The sequence below is a fragment of the Gambusia affinis genome, linkage group LG05, assembly GCF_019740435.1.
Source record: "Gambusia affinis linkage group LG05, SWU_Gaff_1.0, whole genome shotgun sequence".
NCBI lineage: Eukaryota > Metazoa > Chordata > Actinopteri > Cyprinodontiformes > Poeciliidae > Gambusia > Gambusia affinis.
In genome coordinates this window covers 11785656-11808161 of record NC_057872.1, presented here as the reverse complement: position 1 = coordinate 11808161, position 22506 = coordinate 11785656, and the positions used below count along the sequence as shown (strand labels likewise).

Genomic DNA, 22506 nt, shown 5'->3' with positions numbered 1-22506 from the left:
CCTTATCTATATATGGCTGAGGACGCTGCGCAGCAAGGAGTCATTGGGCGGAAACACACACTCATAAATGTGTGAATATAGCTGAAAGTCTGTTTTAGATATTTGGCTTCTAAACTAAAATGAACCACTTCTGATTGTACAGCATTGATGTATTGAGATCCAAAATTTCCATACAGTAATGAACATAATCTAAAATAAAGGTTTCTAGATTTCATAAAGTAAAACTGGTTGATAATAAATAAATAAATAAATAAATACATAAATAAATAAATAAATATACGCATACAAATGTGCCATGAATTTATGAAGTACATGATGGCATGATTCAATGTAGAAAGAATTAATTACAATTTGAAGAAATTTCATGATAAAGTGATAGTTATTTTAGAATTGAATTCAGACATTTAAACATTCCTATGCTGAAGTGCACCATGAAAAACAAGTGCATCTTGATATATTAAAATATAATTAAAACATTACTTTCAGTCATCTTTTTGTAAATGAAGTTTAGGTAAAATTTTTGTTATATACCTACCTTAATTTTGTTTCTTTTAATAATTCCCACATTATTGTGGCATTTAACAGACCATTTGATAACTCTAACCGACCTAAAACGATAAGTTTGGTCTTCTGATTCGATTTGAAGACTCTGCTCATGTTGCTTCTGGCTCAGTATTAGCCTAACATACACTCATACATATGTTGACATCAGTTTTGATGCTAAACATGAATGAGAACATTGTAGACATTCAATGCTTTCTAGAGAATGTCATGTGATTATGCGACCAAATGCATGTTGCTGTCATTGAAAAAAAGCTCTTTGGAAGACTCTACCCTCATCCTCCAAGGAACACTTTATCTTTCTCTTCAGATTTTGCTGTGTGAAAGTTGAAGAGTCTCTTATATAGGTCATGCTCTCTGGTCCGCCTGATGCCTAGGGTAACTTAATGTCATATTCCTAGCATGAGGCATCTCCAAGTCAACCTGATCAATTCAGTTGGACATTTAGTCTAGTCTAATTTGACTTATTCACTGTGTCTACTCAGCTGTTAAAAACAAGTATGTACAGCGCAGCACTCTCTACCACATTAAACGACAGAGGTCAGCCATCTATGTGTAGTCCTATGAATGCTGCGCCTATCACCAGCTTGGACCACTGGAACACGTATGCACAGTATGTTTAGACATTGTTTGAACCTTTGGTGTCAGGACTTTGAGGAGAAGTGACAGAGTTGAGAAAGGGCTGCAGAGTGGAGGAGAGACGTGTGCACACCTCAACACACACACACATCTCCCCACACATACATCCCTTTCGTCTGATCTTGGGGGACATCTGCTCTAGTCTGGGTCATTGGCAATGAGAGCTTTATTAGACTACTAAGCATTACCATAGCAACTGCATCCCATAATCCCCCTCCATCTTATCCCTCCCAGGAATTGTACGCAACGTGATCAGCCTTTCCCACTGGGGCGCTCAGACAGCAACTCAGCCGCTCTCTGCTTCCTCGTCATGTCAGCTATGGCTTTCGGTCTATGGGCAGCGAGCGAGAGGCACATTAAAGGAACGTTTGGTGTATTTTGGCATGAGATGTTGTCAATTAGGCAGCTGCACCCCTGCTGTGTATGTGTCTGAATGTGCACTAATGCTGGAGATAGATTTTCATGGCTGTAACTGTGATGGGGAGTCACACTTATCAGATGCATCTCTGAAGGTTTGTATATGTGATTATGGCTTTGTTCTTTTAGCATTGAATTTTTTTATAGGTGTAGCAGAAGAAGAGAAGTGATTATTTAATCAGATCTCTAGCAGAGTGACTGACACTTTCCAACTTTTGATCAGAATTTTATACTTACTCTTAGTGACTTGGAATAGTTTGCTTTACTGCTACACTCTTCCATCCCTCTGTATATTTTTACAGTCTGTTGACACCATAAAAAGGCAGTTGCAATAACATGGATTTTGTTCCTTACTCTCTGGCAGTGGCAGAAGGCCAGTAGATAAAACCCGACAGTTTGAATGCACATTGTAAATATACTTTGGATCAGTTGAGTAAAATGAGCCATTGTTTCCAACACAGTGATATCTTTCGTTATTTGTCAGCCCACTTTGTAATTACCCATCAGCCCGCTTAGAAATGTGGAAGTGTGTAGGAGCATTAAAGCACACCACATGTAGTGTTAAACCTTTTACAGTGTCTCAGTACAAATGTTCTGTACTTGGCCCAAAATAAGGATTTTGTTTCCAAAATAAACAATGAACACTTTTTGAATTTTGGTTTCACTGTCTTTTTTTTTTTCTTTCATCTTGTACCATTTTTCATCTGTCCTTCCAGTTCTCATTCATGTGACAGTGTAAGCAGGCTTTGAATTGAGTCGTCTGCCTTCACATTCCTTTCCCTTGCACAGTCCTCCTCCTCCATCACTAGCTCTCTTTGTTTTGCTGAATACAAACGGTGTGAATTAAAACACTACTGACAGTTTGCATCCAGCCTCACTGCTGCTTCTCAGTCCCCCTCCTACGATTTCTCCCTACTTATGTGCTTCCCCTCTTCCATCCTTCCCTCCCTCTTTCACTCCTGCTGTCAGGAGGCTTCATTATTAAAGATTTATGGCAGAGTCTGGGCAGCTCCTCCAAAAGCTTTTGTCAGACAGACCGCGTGTCTCAAATCTCACTGCCACTAACTGGAGGTGACACAGAGACTTGCACAGATCATGTGTACACACACGCACACACACATTTTGGGACACTGTTTATCTGCATAGCTTTGTTTTATTTTGTTCAGTACATTTAAATAGGAATCTACAAGATCAATGACATGTTGTTTTAAATAATATATGAATGATAACTTCCCAGTGAATATAAATAACTGCTAACTGTCAATGGGTTTCTGAGAACTTTTCTTCATGATTTCATTTCCTGAAACATTTTTTTGCTAGCTAGTCTATTTCTCTTTTGAGTTTCAAATGCGAGGTTCTAAAATGGATTGTTTATGTAGATTACGTTCAGTGATGCTGAGACCCTAACCCTAACCCTATCCCTTCCACAGCAGGGCTGCATTTAAACTTTGTTGCAGTTTAAATGCCAAGTACAGTAACTCTGAACTCTTAGGAAATGTTAAACCTGAACAGATTTTCGAGGTGCCACACTTATCAGCTGCAGATCCCGATTCCTGAGTGGGACCTCGCTTTCTAAATTCTGTGTAGTAACTACAAACCTGATGAATGATGTAAATGCAACAAAAAAAACCCTTTCAGATAAATTTTGCAGCTGCAGACTTCTGATTACTTGCATTTGGGGAACAGCTCATGCACATGACTGCTTCAATGTTTGCTTCTTCAAACTTGAAACTGATGAACAATCTTTGGGGGTTGTGATGGTTTTAATTTGTTTGTTGGAACAAAAGTGCTGTAAAAATATTGCAAATTTATGGGTCTCTGTGAAGGCCAGTTGAAATATTGAACATGAGAGACTGAGCTAAAACTTTTTTAAAAGCGAGAATAACCATTTTTTTCAGTTGCATGATTTTTGGAAGTTAGTAAAGAATATTGGATAGACTTCTACTTGCTTTGTCTCAGTTGACCTTGATTCCTGCAGTGTCAGGAAAAGTAAAACGTTCTAAAGCTACCTTGGCTCCTTGAAAGTCTTTCTGCAATGGATAAAAAAAAATAAAATAGAAATTAAATGGCATCTTAGTCTTGTTTTAGAATATTGTTTTCATCAAACATCTGTTAATTGTGAGTAACGGCACAGTTAAAAATTTTCACTATGTTTAATGTTTAACATGGCACCAAAAAATCTAAAAAAGACAGAGAGTTAGCAATAATTATATTTTATTCTTCCTGATATCCACATGTCCAGCAGAATAGGTTGTGACCCATTCGGTTGTTCTAAGATGTCTGACTTCTTGACCAATTTTCTGGATCAGTATAGTTTTTATGCACACAATTCAGTACAGTATCAAAAGTAACAATTACAATTTACATATTTAGAGCTTTAATTTGGTAACTTTGAGATTAACTTGTCCCTCATAGTGGAAGTAAGTGTATAATTTCAAGTCATATCCAATACCACTCCTCCTTGGAAGTATATTTTATATTTTGAGTACAGAGATTCAGCAGATTTAATATTTGCAATTCATATGTGAAACAAACAGTTGCACACAGTTTGGAGGTGGATTTAATTTGGTGCTGGATGCAGAAAGTCTGTTGGATCACTAACGCTTTTGATTATGGTGTGTGGGTTCATATGTATCTACATTGGAGCTCCATGAACCTGCAGTGTTTTGTTCACTGACTTAGGAATATTTATTAATCTTCATTAAAAACTGCTGTTGGAACATGCTAACTTCTGACATATCGACTCAGTTACTATCAAGACTTGTCTGGACAGTCATTGCTATTAAAATATTTCTCACAGTGGCAGACTTGTGAAACCAAACTATTGACTAATGTTAATCTTCTCTAAAACTCTCATGTGTTTGTGCAGGAAAGCCCAGGAGCAGCAAAAAAAAGTGGTCGTTGCAGGTTGTGTTCCTCAGGCTCAGCCCCGGATGGACTACCTTAAAGGTCTTAGCATTATTGGGGTATGTGTTCATGCACTCAATTAGTGTTCTTTGACTTTTGCTGTGTTTTATCCAAAGTAAAAATGGCAACTTAGATTGGGAATTGGCATTACAATCAACTTAAACATATTATAGCTGCTAGTTGTATTTACAAATACTTTTTTTTTTTTTTTATCACTGCAGTCACAGTTACATTTATGAGCAGAAAAATGTTGGATTATAAGTTTGTAAATAAAGGTGCAGTACCACGTAAAATTGACTTTTTTGACCTTTATATGTTATAATGTTATTCCCTCATTAAAAACCTACCTGGAGTTTCCTTGATTCTTTCATACATGTTTGAGAAATTCTTTAATCTCCCGTGGCAGCCATCCAGCTGTTCAAAACACGTGGGTGGATCTAGCATCGCCTCAGTTTCCGAGCTTCCACCTCACAGAGCAGAACCTCCATGGCGACTCCATCGCTCAGCTCCTTCAGACAAGCCAGCAGCAATTAGCAAAGCCTGACATCTGCCGAGTTCCTCATACGAGCTACTTTTCAGTGCAACGTTATTAAAGGGCTAATGGAGCAGTGCTGTTGATAACTTCCTGAAGGCGGAGTTCCAATGAGAGCAGGAGATTTTAAGAAGACATGCCCAATTTCAAGGTGTTAAATTATTAATTCAGTTTTCTTTTAAGTTATATTTGATAAGACACTTTTATGACAATTGAAGTTAACATAGGTACTTGATTGTGCTATAAAATGACACTGTATTCCTGGAAAATGCATAATACTGCTACTTTAAGAATGATCTAATCAGAGATCCGTAACCACATTTCTGACATCTGGTTTTTATAAAGCTCTTATTTATACAAATTTTCAGTGATTCAGTTTGATCAAGTAAATTTTTAGAGTTGAAATTAAGAAACTGAACTAATGAACTAATGGAGCACAACATAGCTTACTTGGGCATTTGTGTGCCATTGTGGTATTCATATAGTCTTTTTGTTTACTCATCATTTTTCTTATTGTGTTTAGTGAAACTTTAAAAAATTGGATTTAGTAATGGAAGCTGTTAACTCGAGACCTGCTACAGCCTAAATGTTTCACTGTATTACACAAAAAAGGCTGTATTAGCATTGTTTTACATTATATTTAAATACTAGCTTAGATAATTATCCGTTCAAGCAAAATCTCATTAAGTATAGTCATTGTAGTTCTTTTCTACGGGTAACAAACATGCTTTTGTCTACAAAAGATTTTAAGACGCAGTAAACAACTGGGAAATTCACCTTTGGAGCTCAACTTATTGTCATGAGTAAGTTGGGTTTATGGACTGATACAGGCAAACATTCACTCCCATTCTCCTATTGTGTTTGCAGGGATCTGCCAGGATTAGGCTTTCATCCATGTTGTTCCTTCACTTAATTTTAAACCTGAGATAAAAATCACAGCTCTGAAACAGCTGCTGAAATTATGGGATCCTTAACGTTATTATTTCCCAATGAAAACTTAGAAACAATCTCTGAAACATGCTGTTTAAGCATGCCATTTGGAAAAAGTTGTATGTATGGACTTCCATTCCATTCAGAACTGTTTAAAAAGTGTCATGTAGAATAGATTTTTTTCTATTTTTGTATTTATTTATTTTTTTAAATAAACATTCCTACTCATGCCTGTACATTTAAAGATGAATTAATGCATGAACAGGCAACATAAAGAGGCATATGAGAGAAGATACACATGGCTTATGTTTTTGTGGTGCCAACAATAAGCTGCATAATGGCATTGGCAGTTGGTGGGTTATTCAAATGATATGCAAATAAGTTAAGAATTTGTCTATTGTGATTTCACTAACGGCTAGATAAGGGATCAGGTTTAAAAAAGGTACTTCCTTTTCAGTCTATTCTCTTTAATTGACCTTTGTGCCTCATCTGTTTTTTTGTGTATACCTGTTTTTATGTCTGAATGAATGACAGTGCACCTTGTATAAGGTACATAGGCAGTCACGCAAGCCTGCAGTGTTTCATCTGTCTTAACTAGACCTGTCACATTCTGACTCTGACACACACCCACTTACGCAGCTTGCCACTACTTATTCAGTCTTTCCAAAGATTGCACATTTCTTGTAGTTGTGCTGCTGAATCTGCTTTTTTTTATTACTTCCAATGATAATTTTACAAATCTTCAGGATATTGCCAATAGGTGATGATAAATCTAGCCTTTCATTTTTTACATTTTGTTAGACTATAATACACAGTGCCTTTATAAATGTATGTCATGTACAAAGTTGTGCGAAAGGTAAAGAATCCTATTTAACAAAAAGGACAGGCAAAATCTAAGCTATTTCTTCTTGCAGTATATTTATTTCAAGTCCTAATCTGACGGATTCAATTTGTTCTTAACATTCCTCAGTTTTTGAGTTAAGGAGTATCCTATGAATATAAAGTAGGATTTGAAAACAGAGTTGAAACTGGAGGTCTGCATTAGTTTGCAAAGTGTAAGCATTACCAAACCTTTACTGTACAAAGGGACACCCGCTGCTGCTCTGAATGGATTCAGATTGCTTGGCTATTACAAGGAAATAGGTTTTATTTCAGTGTGTAACATGCATGCAACGGCTGCCTGCAAAGCACAGTGTGTGTCCATGTGAATGTATTTGGAAAAATACTCTGGGTAATGGACCTGTGGGCAGACAGAGCCAATGGCAAGTCCACAAACCTCTGAGAGTAGAGGAGGAGAGTGACTTAGAGGAACGCTTGGGAGAATGAAAGGAGAAATTATGTCAAAGAAAATTATGCTATTTATTTATTTTTTTTACCTCTTTACGATCCTATGCATTTCTTTTTAATGACCTTTTACTGTTCTCATTTTACTGCTCTTAATAACTGAGTAGCGAGGCAAATTAATAAAATAAGTACTGCTCAGTGTGAACTTTTATTTCTTCTTTAAAAAATAGTTGAGCTTTCTAGCAGTCTGATTAAATTTAAGCTGTGGTCAAGCGTATGCTTATTATCTTTGCATGAATTAGGGGTCTTAAGCTGCTATAACTGCAGGATTGTTCTGTCTACTTAGAAGATGAAAAGGAGAATGACTTTTACTTAAGAAATAATTGTGTTTGAGAGATTTTTGGTATCTCATTTGAAAGACCTTTTTAATTACCTATATGTTACTTTATGCTCCCAATTATTCTTTTTTTTTTTAAAAAAAAAAAACAACAACTTATATTTCGTTGACTTTTGTTTCACATCATTAAAACTCTGCTGCATTTTCATTGCATTGGTCAATACAAACCAAACATGCTGCTGTGCCTATGTACATACATACTAATTGGCATTTAGGAAATCCATATTGCTTAATCCTAACTGGAAGAAACTTGTTGTGATTGTATCGTTCTACACTTGTTTGCCTATCTGCTTATTGCATGCTGCCTTAGAGTGGATTTACATATCCACCTTAAATAAACTTGGATAAGTGTATGTGTGTTTGTGTGTTGTCAATATCTTGTGTTTGACTGTGTGGGCTTGTTTGGTCTATATCAATAAATGCATTCCCTGATGTCTGTGCTGCAGGTCCAACAGATTGATCGAGTGGTGGAAGTAGTGGACGAGGCTGTTAAAGGTATTTTTTAGCAAAAAGACACTCAAGCTAAACACATTTATGGGATTGTGTAAGATCAGAAATTGAATGAATATGTAACAGTCTGTAAGAAACTGGAATTTAAAATTACACCTTCACCTATCAAAATGACTTGGACATTTTTTTTTCTTACTTTTTTTCCCCCACATTTCAGCCATGCACTTCAATGTATTTTATTAGGATTTTAGTATGACAATTGAACGCAAACTCTAGAAGAGCTACAGAGATTGATTTGGACAATTAGTTGACAACCGAGTGTCGGTTGTCCTCAAACTGACAACCACTTCATGCAGGAGTGGCAAGAAGAAAACTGTTTGTGCACCCATAAGTTGTTCCAGTTGCAGTGTGGCACAAACTGTATGATGGAAGAAGCTGCTTTGGTCAGATGACACAAAAAGTAAACCTCATAGAAAACATAAAGCCAGACGGGCAACTACTACTGCACAACACTGAATAACACAGTGAAACATGGATGTGGATGCATCATGCTAAAAAGATATTCTTCTGCAGGAACAGAGGAACTGATCAGTTTTGATGGGAGGCTAGGTGGAGCTAAACATAGGACAATCCTGGGGAACAAAACCTTGTTGAATGCTGCAAAAGATATTTAGGCTGAAGCAGAGGTTCATCATCTAGCAGGGCAGAACTAAACATACAATAATTGCTACAAGGTGATGGTTTAGATCAGATGTCCTCAACCTTGGTCCTCAGAGTGTTCATGTTATTGGTGTATCCCTGGTGCTGCACACATGGCTTAAATGAATGAGTGATTAACGGGGCTCCGCAACAATTCGAGGCATGCTAAGGAGATAATGTAAACAAATGAATCGGTGTGTTGCTGTGGGGTAACATTTCAAACATGCAGGACAGTGGGCCCTGAGGACCAAGATTTGAGACTGCTAGTTTAGATCAAAGCATATTTGGACCGTTGCAAGTCAATACCTAAAAGCAGTTGGGACACTATGTCCAGTGTTGAAAACTATTTGGAAAAATTCAACAAAATATGAAAAGGTTGGAGCCGTATGAATACTTTTACAAGACACTGCATATCTATTTCCAATAAAAAAGGGTGCACAACAGAGCATTAGTGCAGAAAGTGATTTAAGTGACCATCTCATGAATTAAGAAGAGTGCCCTAATTATTACTCTGCATTATTTTAACATCTTTCATACCATTTAAATAAGTGTCTTATGATGAGATCATTTTTAGTTTTTTAAGCAAATGCATATCAGCATTCTTACATTTTGAAGATTAATGATGGGAAAATGTGTTTGTAATTAATATTGGTTTAGCTGACTGAGGTGCTTGTTAAAAATATCTTTTTTGTGTGTTAAGCTTATTGACAGGCTCACATGTCACTGATTAGGTCATCCATTTAAACTGTTAGTGAACCACTGCACTTAAGAGTTTAATGAAGGTCAGAGAGTTTCCAGTGAGGGAGTCCAGTCAAGCTGTCATACACCCCCAGCTGTTTTTCTAATAAAGAACAGATTGAGTTTGAGCTGCTTGTGTAAGTCTATCAGTGTGCACTGCAGGCTTCATTTTAATGAAGGACAGCTGAACTAAGGCTTGATTGTTAAAATATGCCATCACCTTTAAATTGCCTGCTTATAGTTATTGCGTATGTGAGGATGCATATCCGATGCTTCCCACCCCTTCCTTCTTTCTGATTAAGGTTTTTTTTCTGGTTTAACCCTTCCCTTCTATTTCCCATTTGCACCCTCTTCCAAGCATTTTTTGATCCAGTTTCCCCCCCCCCCCCCTGTCACATTTTACCTTCTCTCTTTCTCCTCCCACCATCAACTCCTCCACAGAAACCAATTTCCCCAGTATCATTACAGTCCTTTATGACCTCGTATAAACTGAGAGCTGTTTTCTTGTCTCGGAGGCCTGAGCATAAACCCTTTAAGATGGGGGATTTGCCTTTCGTAATGGCTACTAAAATACTAACGTCAATGAACTGGTAATAGTTGCATGTCTTTTCTGAGCCAGAATTGCTTGCTGGTCTGTTTTCCACATGACACAAGTACACACTATGTTTTTATGAACTTTAGGCAGTGAAACTGTCCATTCTGTTCAGAAAAAAAAATCAGTGTATATCATTTCTGTATGCCTGTGAAAGTGCCTTGCAATACCTCAGTTGGGTTTAATTAGTATGTATTGACATAATTTATACAGTTGCACAAATTACAATTACCGCTGCTCAGTCTTGTGTTGCTAACCATTTTACAGCATTAATGGTTTGGTGGGTGTTAGAGGGCTTTCATTGTTCCAAGTTTGCTTACACAGATAGATTTTTTTAACTGTGCCAGATGCTAATTTACTCTTTAACTGTGGACACAGCTGTGACTACCCTTAGTACTTTTTTTTACCCTGCTGGCACATACATAAAAATGAAACATTGACAACTGTGGGATTTACTTCTCTAAAAGGAAAAATGGCTGGATTTCCTGTTTTTTTTTTTTTTGTTTTGTTTTTTTTTTTTGTTTTTTTGCTGTGCACAGCCAATAAATATGGAAATTCTGTTTAGGAAGAAGAAAACACTTTTTAAATAAGCAGTAAAATGTTTTAAGAGGCTCACACCAAAGTTGGGCAAAATTATTTTAATTGTGCTATTACAAATACAAAATTAAACATTGTTAATTTGTTTTGGAGATTAGTCCTTCATCAACATCTTTTTTGTGACCAGAAACAGCAAAGTTTTATTAATAAAATGGTTGGAATAGAAAAAAGTAGGAAAGCTTATGTATGTGTGAAGGTAAAATGCTGCCCACATAACCTTTTGATGTTGGTTCACCATTATAAACACATTGTTTGCAAATGTCAGTGCCGAAGGAAATAAAGTACATATGATAAGGAAAAGGAAATTAAGATTTTCTATAAGAAGACAAGCAAATATATTCACATTTGTAGAAAGTGATCAGAAGAAATGTAGAGGAGTTTTTTAATGCTCTGTGAGCCTCTCTAAAAAAACCACATGATGAAGCTGTGTGGAGTTTGTACCTGTCAAGCTTCAAAGCTTTTAAGCTTTGCTGATGTTTAAGCTCTTTTCAAACACTTTGCATTAAGGAACATCGCAAGGCTTTAGTTGGTTCTACGTTCATGTTCACCATTGAGTACACAAGTTCACGGTGGCAGAATGAAAGTTTATCAAAACAAATATCTACAATAAAATTTTCCCAAAATAGAGGTTCATACCAATTTAACAAGAATTAAAAAAAGGTCAGAAGTCCTTCATCAATTTATAATTAAATTCAATGCAAACATCTTGCAGTTGAAAGACAACTTAAAAGATTTTGTTTTAAACATTTGAAATTATTAAAATGCAGGCCAGCTAAGTTATTTGGCATTGTTTGTTCCAACTATAAAAAAAATTATGCATTGCTAATCTCATACTAGTACCTAACAAAACTATTAGGAGGTGTTATTTGTAATTACTTGTGATAAAGTTTCAAATTGATATGAATTATGCAAAAATGTTTTTTTTCTGTAGATATGTCTTTCTTAATTTGCAACATTAAAAATAACTTGCATGCAGTATATTGCATGCAGGTGTACCTGACTAAGTCGCAGAACCAGCCGAACTATGACAAAAAGTGACTTTTAATTTGTAAAATATGGTACATAAATAGAAAAATGTATTTTAAAAAAAGCATTAAACAGATTTCTTTTCCAGCTGGAGACACATCACTGTACAAAAGGTTACATTGGGAAAATATGGGAACATTTTTTCTCCCTCCTCATTTTCTTCAGTTCCCAACTGTCCCCATCCCCCTTAATTCCTACTCACTGATTTTCAGTCGAAGGAGTGAGCACAACAGGACCAACCACTTAAAAGACATCACACACAGGTCCACAGGTCATCCTTTCAGAAATCTGCCTCTGTTCATCCATCCATCCTGCTGTCTTGTTCATCTTTCATATTTTTTTTGCCATATTGTATTCATTCACCTGTATACCCTTTTCCTCATTCTCTCTGTAATGTTTTAATGGGCCCTTATGACTGCACAGAAAGATTTATGTCGGTCTGTATTTATGATCAGGAGAAAGGAACAAGGGCAGATTGGAAAAGGTGCACAAGAGGAATGGGGAAGAGCACAATCAATATCAAGAAAATGTGACACAATGATGTGTCTTTTTCTGTGTGGTGATGTCACAACAGTTGGCCTCTCTAAGCTTTGTAATTGAAATGATAAATGGGGAAGCTTTCTTTCTTTTGTTCAGCAACTCATGATGGCTATTTTATTTGTTGCCCCTCATTTATGCACGCCCTGGCTCTCAAATTGAATTAGGCTTTGGAAATATTCCTGGAGTGATTCCCTGCTGGTATTGAGATTATTTCCCGAGTCTCGGTCTGTGGTCACATTCACAAATTCTGTTCATTTTCGGGGGTTTTATTTTTATAATTGGAGAAACATCTGCAACATCCACCACCAAGGTAATTTAGGTAATTGCTTTCTCCCGATATATCCCAACTAATTATACATTTAGATAGTTTATTTATGCTGCATTTTGAAGCAAATTGAAATAAATTTTTTCCCTTATTTTTACCATTAAATATCACTTAAATGCAGTAGTAGCGTCTTTTTATCAGGAGAGGTTTGCTCATATGTTCAGCTTTTAATTGGTTAGCAATAAAAAATAGACTATATGAACATATAATATATGAACATACAACAGTTTTGTGTCCTTTTTCCATCCTTGCATGTAGACTCCAAGATCTTGAAGAAAGGACAGCCAAATGTGCTCAAAGTCTCAGCTGTTTTCCACTGGGGAACGTTACTCATTTCCTTGCTTGTTCTGGGATATTACGAGCAGTCACGCCTCACTGATTGGCTCTTTGTCCTCCACTGGGGCAGATTGTCATTTTTATCTACCAATTGATAACTGTGCTTCCCAGCCTGATCCCTCCCTCCCTGGAGACTCATGTAGAGCGGATGAAAACAGGAAGACAATTCCTTCCCTCAGTGCCTCCATTTTGCACACCTACAGCTGGTACCCTGTTGGATGGTAGAGTAAGGAGGCTTCATTATTTTATTTACACTCATCAAAATATGGACATTGGTAAATTTTCAATTATGTTTGTAGCTTTCCAATAGCCCCCAAAATTATGCATCACATTGTAGAAGCAGTTTGTACCTAATATAAAATCTGAATGAAGCAGAAAACTGTAATTGGAGCGATTCATTAATTCACGTGTACCCTTCATTGTCTGCAGTTGTAATAGCTTGAAAATAATTATAGGAATTAATTTATGCAAATTGGTGCCCTACTTACCACAATGTATATTATGTCTCATGTCCCAAATGCATGGTCTTTCAAGTCAAGTCAAATACTTTCCAAAGCAAAAACATTGCTTTGAATTTAGTTTGGTGCTCAAAGCACACAGAAAAACTTAATGATCTACAGTACATCTCCCTAGGTTATATTAGGAGGGTGAGACTGTCTTTACCTTGAATCAGATTTGAAGAATTGAACATTCTGAGTTGTTATTTTGCCGTAGACCAATCATTTTTCATAAAGCAGTAGTTATTTTACTTCCTGTGACCAAAATCAAGACAACACGAACTTTAAAACAGAAATATCCAGCACAAGTAAGCTAAAAGCACAGAAGATTGAAAGCTTTTGTATCCTGACCCTGGGTACAAACACATGACATAAAGGCCACTCAAGACAAAAGTAATAAGATTTATAAAACTAAAAATGTTGACTGCATGCAGGCACATGTAATCGTTCTCTGGAATTAACCAGCATTATCACTCTGCTGTGCACAGACATATTTGGAGTATGGGTTGGCAATTATTGCATTGTTTATGGAATTGATCAAAATTGTAAGCTATGACATTGACCAACTTTCACAGTATTTATGTTTGTGGAATTTTGAGATTATGGTGTGTTTCTGGTTTAAAGATTTTCAGGCTTTATAGTGTAATGCTTTCTAAGACAGCTTTTAGTTTCATTAAAGATGTAACAAATATCTTTCAAAATGCTCCTCTTTTTGTTTATGGCATATATTCATGCCAAAGCCAAGGACTACTTTACCATGGACGCTAACGGATTGTTGCAGGACATATGGTTGTAGTGTGTAGTAATAATCATGATTGCTTATACAGCATGTTTGAGCGTCTATGAAGACAGAGTGCAGCTAGTGTGTGCCTTCATTTCTGAAGTGTGACTGATCTTTTTCTGATATTGAACAACCTTCATTTGTACACGTTCTGCTAGTAATTGCACTGCAAAATAATTTTGTCCAAATAATTGAATGATGAGCTTTATTTTTAGTTTACTTTACCTGATATGCTAAGATTCTTAGCATAGTAAAGTTTGATTTGTCATCATGTGTCACCAGGTCACTCTGTTCGCCTGCTGGGTCAGAAGAAAGATGGCGGAAGGAGACTTGGAGGTGCGAGATTGGACTTGCCGAAGATTAGGAAGAACCCTCTGATTGAAATCATCTCCATTAACACTGGGTAGGACTCAGAGTTGCAAACAGAGAACACAGCTCATAAAATATTCAGCTTTATCTGAATTCTGCTCCAGTGCTCCCTGCTGTTACAGTTCACTGTGTGTGTATGTGTGTATGTTTGGGTGCTCTCCGGCTTTATTTGTTCAGCCTCACAGCTCCTCCGGGCTGTTTGTTGTGCCTCTAATTTTATCCATTTACAGGCTTTGCTTTGGATTTGTGTAGTATGTGACTATACATTTCTACATATAATCCTATTTCTTAAATGCAAATGAACTTTAATAGACAGAAAACAAGCGCAGGACCTTTTTTCCTGTAATAGGAGCAGAGGGATATGCTGGCTCGGTTGCACTTATTTTTAGAGCTGGAATATTGTATATTATTTATTACAGTTTTTGTTGCTGTATATGTCAAAACCATATCTGTTGAATTTCGAATACTTTACCATAAAAGAATAAATTGTTGAAATATTAAAAATACATTACTTTTCACACACCATTTAGCGATCCATTGAGGTCTTATTATTCATATAGATATGTTTTCCAATTTTGACAATTCAAGAACAAAGGGGGAGACATTCTTGTTTTTAGATGTTAGCATGAACAAACGCTGACACATTTTTATAGGCTAATTTCACTGCGCTTACACAAACATGTTTGTTTCTGTTAAGAACAGTTATACCAGACCAATCCCACAATGCTGGACTTCTACTGGTGGTAACCCATCAGTTACCTGACGTAAAGGTGACCCTCTACCACAATGAAGGAAATGTTACAGATATATTACTTGTGTTCCTTTAGGAAAGACAGGATTTTTTTTTTTTTTAAATATGTGTTTTTAACCAAATGACACATTCCCAGCATTTTTGCAGGGTCCCAGTAAAACCCAGAGTTTAAACCCAGAATCCCAGAGTTGTGATTTTTTTTTTTTTTTCTTTCCTTTCCAAGAAGCCTTGGACTACTTTTTTTTTTTTCTCTGTTTGATAGTTCGATAATTTCTCAGGAATTTCTGCTAATGTCCTTGAACCCTCTTAGCTTATTATAATAGCATTTAACAGAGAGAGCAACCTCCAAAGAGAAATGTGGGCTTTTCTTTAGGTCATGACCCATTATTTATTACACCTATATAACTAGAATTGGTGTTTTATGATTACTTTGGTCGTTATCATAATGCTGGAGATGCTTGACTTTGTAGCAATAAATCTAATCAACGTACATCTTTATGCTTGTTATTGGGGGACCTTTGCGTGCTTAAATATTTATTACCAGTCATTATAAGGAAAAGATTAAACTCCCACATTATATGTTGTAAGTGCAACATATTAAAAAACAGTTTTTATGAATCTGTACTTTAGAACCTTTTTGGGAACCAATCCAATTTCTAAATGAGACATTTATATTTTAGTTGCCCTCCGTCTTTTCTTCTGTCTTGTGCATTTTTACTGTGTGAACCAATCATCGCCTAAAATGAGCCAATTTTATTCAGTCAGCTGTTTGTGCAGAACTATGACTTAGTTTTGCAGGGTTTCTTCATTAGATGGGTACATCAGCTATTAGCAACTTAATGTCTTAGTATAGTGCCAGCTGTTGTTAGCTGACTTTGCCAGCTTTTAACACCGTATAACCCATTTTTAGTGCAAAATTTCTCATGTGGGGATCTCTGTTAATGTAAGACAGCTGCTCAGGTCAGGAAGCTAAAAAAGGGGCAGTTTTCTTCAAAACTGCATTTTAAATTAGTAGTCTGCAGCAATTGCCTGTTTTATAGATTTTTTTTTTTTAAATCTTTATTTTGAAAACAATGCAGTTAATGCTTTTATGAAGATTTGATTCTTTGCTTTGTAATTTTATAGTTAATCAACATTGAAACTATATCAGCCATTTTTGTAAATAAATACATACAATATCTTAAATCATTGTTTGTGAAACCTTTTGAGTTATGTCGAGCATCTAAGACAGAACATCTTTGAAACATGTAGAACAATGTACTGGCATGATGCAGACATATACACACATCAAATTTTTTGTGTGTATTGTGGTGACGTCTACTGCTTGCATGTTTACGCTGTGCTTCAAACACAGTATATATAAAATTTAGACACAGTAAATTACATTTGCTGTTGTCGTGATTAGAGCTTCTGAATTTAACAGAACTGCTTTTGTGTCTTATGCATTTATGGTTACGTCACTCTACGACTTCCGTGTCATGAGCCACTCACTTTGTATTCCAGCCTGCTTCCCACCTGGGTTTTGATATTTGTGACAATAATTTTTAATAGTTTTTATTTTTAGCCCTCTTTAAACGCTAGTTAGATGTCCCCCTACTCAGGAGTCTTACTGAGACATTCAGGGTTAGGCACTGCATGTCTGACATATTACTAAATATTGTTGTAATTCAACCTCAGTCAAAGGTGACTTTTGTAATATCCATTGTGTTCTCTCAAGCATTGCCTTAGATACAGGTACACAAAATTTTTCCAACAAATACGCTGTAGAGTATTTGCCAAAAACACTCCATTTGTATTAGTTTTGTGTTCTCAAAGCAGGTTTGCTCTGTCTTACTGCCAGTTGTGTTCCACCTTTTAAGTTATTTTTGTACTAGCAGATTAGAGGTCATAATGATGGTATTTACTTTGTTTTAGGTTGGGATTTATTATTAATAAAATTTTATTATTAATTAAAACTATCTCCCTTCCAGTTGGCATAAGGTGATGTGAGATCTGTACCTCATGCTTCTGTCCTCTTGAAAAATTGAAGACCTTTACTTCTAACATTCTTTCAACAGATTTCTCTCTGAACACCCCTGATTGGTTTCTGTTTTAACGTTTATTTGATATGTCTGATGCTTTCACTAGAAGAGGCTTTCAAACCTTTCAATTCACGTTTCTTTTTCATAAGAGACTTGTCACAAACCTATAAAAGCTCCACTGCTACGCTCAAACTGTTCTGCTCTGGTTTTCACAAATCATGTCTTCCTCAAAGATGGTTTATTTTTCCATTTAAATATTTTAAAGAAAAGGCCTTTCTATGTCTTTATTTCAGTCATGTTAAGTCCTCTTGACTCTTGCCCCTGGAGCTCATTGTTGGTCCTGTTTGTACTGCAGAGATCTCTTAATACCATTTCAATCTGAGCACTCTTACTTTGAATGTCTCTTTAAAACATCACAAACAACAATTTCAGGGCTGAAAAAGACATCTTGAAATAATCTTGGAAAAAATCTTTTTTTTTTTTTTTTTTTTCTAAAAGAGGGAGGTGATGGAGACTTCAAATGTCCAAGTATGTGCTCCCAAGCCATTCTAAGAGTAATTATCCATCTTTTCTTCCGCAACGAATAATAATAATAATAATTACTATTATTACTATTGTAGTGATCAAGCTTGTAATCGCTTTTTACTTTTTGTATTTATTTTTTTTAAGTACCTCAAAGCACGAGTTGTTAATCGTTCTGTGCTGCGCTGTATTGGAGAATACGATACACCGATGTTAGTCTTTTAGCAGACTCCATCCAGCAGGGACTCTGTGTGCCCTCTTTTTTTTTTTCCAAGAGTGTCCAACTGGCTGCAAATAAAGCTCAATGTTTTGCTCTTGACACTAGAATGTTGCATGTGAAACAGTGGATTTACACACGTGCTTGACAAGATAAATTAATTGTTCACCAAGTTTCCCCAAAAAATAGACCTTTAAATACTAAAAATGTAAGCTAAAGGCAGTTTTTTGTTCAGGATATTTCGAAACTTGTGTCCCTAATTTGATGTGGTTTTCATGTCAGGAAATGAGGGAAAAATGAGACAGAATGAGTTCTTTATGTGCCTTTTCTTTTTTAGAAAATCTGTTTTGATTGCATCTGCCCGAGATGGTGGTGACATCATTGGTTATATTTGTCAGCTGCTGAAACAGAGATACTTGTTCAGCAAGTGGTATTCACATCTACAAAATCACTCATTCATCCAAACTCTCCCTGCATCACAAAGAACTGTTATGCGTGTGGCCTTTCTCTGATTTGTTGCTAATTTGTCTTTGTATGAGCATGTGGAATCATTTAAGCTTTCTTGCTCACGTTGTCTTGCTAAATGTCAAACTGATGTTTTCCTTTGGATTGGAGTTTATCCGCAGGGAGTTTCAGTCCTTAAAATACTTTAATCTTAAATAATTTACATGAGATTAAAGGTGAACGAATTTAGGTTCAACTAAAAGATACTTGTGTAAAATTATGACTTAGATTAATTCCACAACTCTAGTGCACAGAAAACCTGAAAAATTAACTACTTCCAGTTAATCATTTTTGTTTTAAGTTCCTGTTATGTTGCTGAGTCCACACATTAAAAAAGTTTGCTATAAATATATGCTACTAACTTTGTTTAGTCAGACTCAAAATATTCAGTTTCTCAAAGTGTTCAGAGTTTATATTTAGTACTGCTACATCAGTTCATCCTTGTATGAACTAAGATAGTCAGAAGTTGACAAAATGTTTAAATCAAGGTGAAAGGGAACCACCAGAGAACACAAAATACTTTTTTGTTACACTTCTAAAACCTTCAGATACTTTTCAGTGTAGACAATGATTATCTGAAGATTAATTTTCTTGCACAAAACCCATTTCTCCTTTCAAATTACTCTGCACACTGTCTGGGTATGACAGATGAACCTTCTTTATTATCATATTCACTTTATTACCGCAGTTCCTCACAACACTATAGCATAGTATCTCACTTGGGACCAACCATGAAAATTTAATTTTGTGTTCAAATTGATTCACAATATTAGTTTCATTAGATTGCATATTAATTTCATTTGCACCTATTAAATCCAAATTAGATTGGCTTCTTTTTTTTTACTAAGGTAATTTTAGCACCCATCAGAAAACACATTCAACTTAGTCCAGCTAGGACTTCAGTAGCCTCTGGCTTTGTAATAAAGGAACATCATCAACCTTCTCTTGGGCTATTAGCTTAGTTATTAGAAAATCTCTTTTATCATACATACATTAACAAAAGCTTTAGTATAAGATTCAGTTCACAAAAACTATACAAGAACCAAACAAAACTTCATCTGAATTCGTAAATTTTAGTAGTTTTATTAAATGTTTTAGTACATGTATATAAAAAAATTTATAGATTCATTAACAGAGTAAAAAATTTCAATTTTATAAAAAACCATAATTTAGGGTTTCAGAATATCTGAATATCAAATTAGACCAATCAAAACCGTATGTTTTAAGCACAAATGTCAGATTTTTGAACAGTGTACATTTTTATGTACACACTTGAAAATGTACACACTTTTAAGTGTGTACATTTCAACACTATTATTAGTGTAATACTAACACTTATACTCAATACTTGTTTGCGTCTCCTCTTGCAAGAGTTACTGCATTAATGTGGCATCACATAGACACCATCAGCCTGTGGAAATGCTTAGGTTTAATGGAAGCCCAGATTGCTGTGATAGCTGCCTTCAGTTCATCTTGGTTTTGACAACAGCCCATAGATTTTTTGTAGGGTTCAGGTCAGAGCAGTTTGCTGGCCAATCAAGAACAGGAGCACCATGATGGTGTATCTTCGGCAGAGTCCTGCTGGAAAACAAAATCAACATCTCCATAAGGCTTATATGAAAAGGGAAGCATCAAATGGTGTAGAACAGGGGTGGGCACTCCTGGTCCTTGAGGCCCAGTGCCCTGCAACTCTTAGATGTCTCCCTTGTCCAACACGCCTGAATCCAACAGCTGAATCACCTCCCAAATGCAGTCAGGTTCTCCAGAGTCCTGCTAATGACCTCATTATTTGACTCAGGTGTGTTGAAGTAGAGATGCATCTAAAAGTTGCAGGACACCGGCCCTCGAGGACCAGGAGTGCCCACCCCTGCTGTAGAATGTACTGGTAGATGGCTGCACTGACTGTGGACTTCAAAAAACACATTGGACCAACATCAGCATGACACGGCACCCCAAAATGACATGACATTCACACAATTTCTAACACTGATTGTGGAAACTTCTCACAGGACATCCAATATTATGGATTTTGTCCCTCATTGCTCTTCTTTGATACCCTGGGACCTTGATTTCCAAATAAAATGCAGAATTTATTTCATAGTCCAACTTATTTTCTCCCTACTGCCTCTGACTGCCTCTCTGGTTCATGAGTGGCTGGGAATGCAAAGTTTGTTGTCCCTGGCTAGTATTCCAACCATCTTCTTCAGCAATGACCTTTTGTGGCTTACTGTCCTTGTGAAGGGTGTTGATGACCGTCTAACTCAGAGAGTGACTGCTTAAAGGCTCATGAAACCTTTGCAGGTGTTTTGAGTTAATTAGCTGATATGAGTGTGACACCTTAAGTTTCCATTAATGACATTTTCTATAATATTTTGATTTTCTGAGACACAGCATTTTGGGTTTTCATTATCCGTACGCCATAATCATCAAAATCACAAAAAAAATGCTAATGTATCACTGTTTAGGTTCTTAATATAACAATCAGTGTGGACCCAAAACAAATAATAAATCGTTTTTTTTCTCTTTTAGCAACTATTTCTAAACTGCTTCAAATGATGACAGATCTATAAAATATGTAATTTTTTTAATGGTTGTTAAACCTCAATAGCAGATTTTTGGTTCCATGTGGGCACAAAAAAAATTGACTTTGGGTTCAGAAATCTATGGCAAATGACTGCAGCAATACAACTCTGTGGCTGTATAGATCAGTGTGGAACTCACAGTATGATACCAGTCATATATTTCCTTTATATCGCATTCGGATCCAATACTAAGAAAACTTCAGTGCACTAAAGTTGGAGCTCCTTACAGTGTACTTTTTCTGCAAAGATGTGCTTCTTTCTGGATCAAAGAAATGAACTACTCTGTCACGGGTTGTTGTGAGGTCACGTTTTGATTTAATCTTTCTTCCCATCTCCACTGTTAATACTAGACACTCATCAAAATCATAGAGCACATTGTTGGTGAATATTACTCTGCAACAGTGAACGCTGCTACTCAACTTCAGCTCTCTGTGAAAAAAGAACAAAGCAAAAAAGCTGCTCTGTAGGGGCACGAAGAGTCCAATTGCAAGACTTTGTAGATGTTTGAGTCGAATAAGTGCAGACCTGTTTATTCATTGTGTGACATGTCAGCAGAGCAATAAGAACAAGTAGAAGCTGTTTCTGTCCAGAACATGGAGAATTTAATATTCTTCAGGGCAATTTAATGCATTTTTCATCCCTCAAAGTTTACTTGTAGTTGCTTGGTTACAAGGTTTTTATAAAATATATTTTAGAATTGAGTAAAAAGTTTCTATTTACTCTGATGTGCATCAAATATTTTCTTGCCCCAAAATACTTAATAATCACCCAGTATATAAGCATTTTTGTGAGCTACTTTTCAGTTTTTCTTTTTTTCCGTTCACCCCTCCTTTCACACAATTTCTAACTGTGTTACAGGTCGTTACATTTCATTAGCTGTCTTGTTCCCATTCTCCATCTACTTGCTTTTTCTGGCTGTCAGTATCTTGTTCATTTGCATGAGGTTGTGCTAAACACTGGTGGTAATGATCCTCTACTCTCACCCTAAGCCAGAAACCATCTTCATCATGTGTATCCTCGGGGCAGACAGGAAGGCCGGATGATTCAATGTAACAGACACTGACACTACATTCGTGGTTTGAGATCTCTCCTTAACTCAACAAGTGACGAATTACTAGCAGGCTGCTAGTGATGATCTGGCAGCTCATAGATTGAAATAAGTAGTTTAAGGGCAAATACTGCTGATTGCCAGTGTTGTTTGAACCTGTGGAAAGATATCTACTCTCTGTAGATGTATAACATAAGTTAGATTATTCTAATTTAATATAGGCTGTAGCTGAACATATAAAATA

At 36.2% G+C, this 22506-nt stretch overlaps 1 protein-coding gene across 1 annotated transcript in view; it reads left to right on the top strand.

Annotated features, from left to right (window-relative positions):
• Window positions 1-22506, top strand: part of cdkal1 (CDK5 regulatory subunit associated protein 1-like 1) — a 186802-nt gene that overhangs the window by 45461 nt on the left and 118835 nt on the right. Inside the window, exons 5-7 of the mRNA XM_044117411.1 lie at window positions 4487-4583; window positions 8114-8162; window positions 14531-14651. Coding sequence (XP_043973346.1) covers window positions 4487-4583; window positions 8114-8162; window positions 14531-14651 — 267 coding nt within the window. The remainder of the gene's footprint in view (window positions 1-4486; window positions 4584-8113; window positions 8163-14530; window positions 14652-22506) is intronic.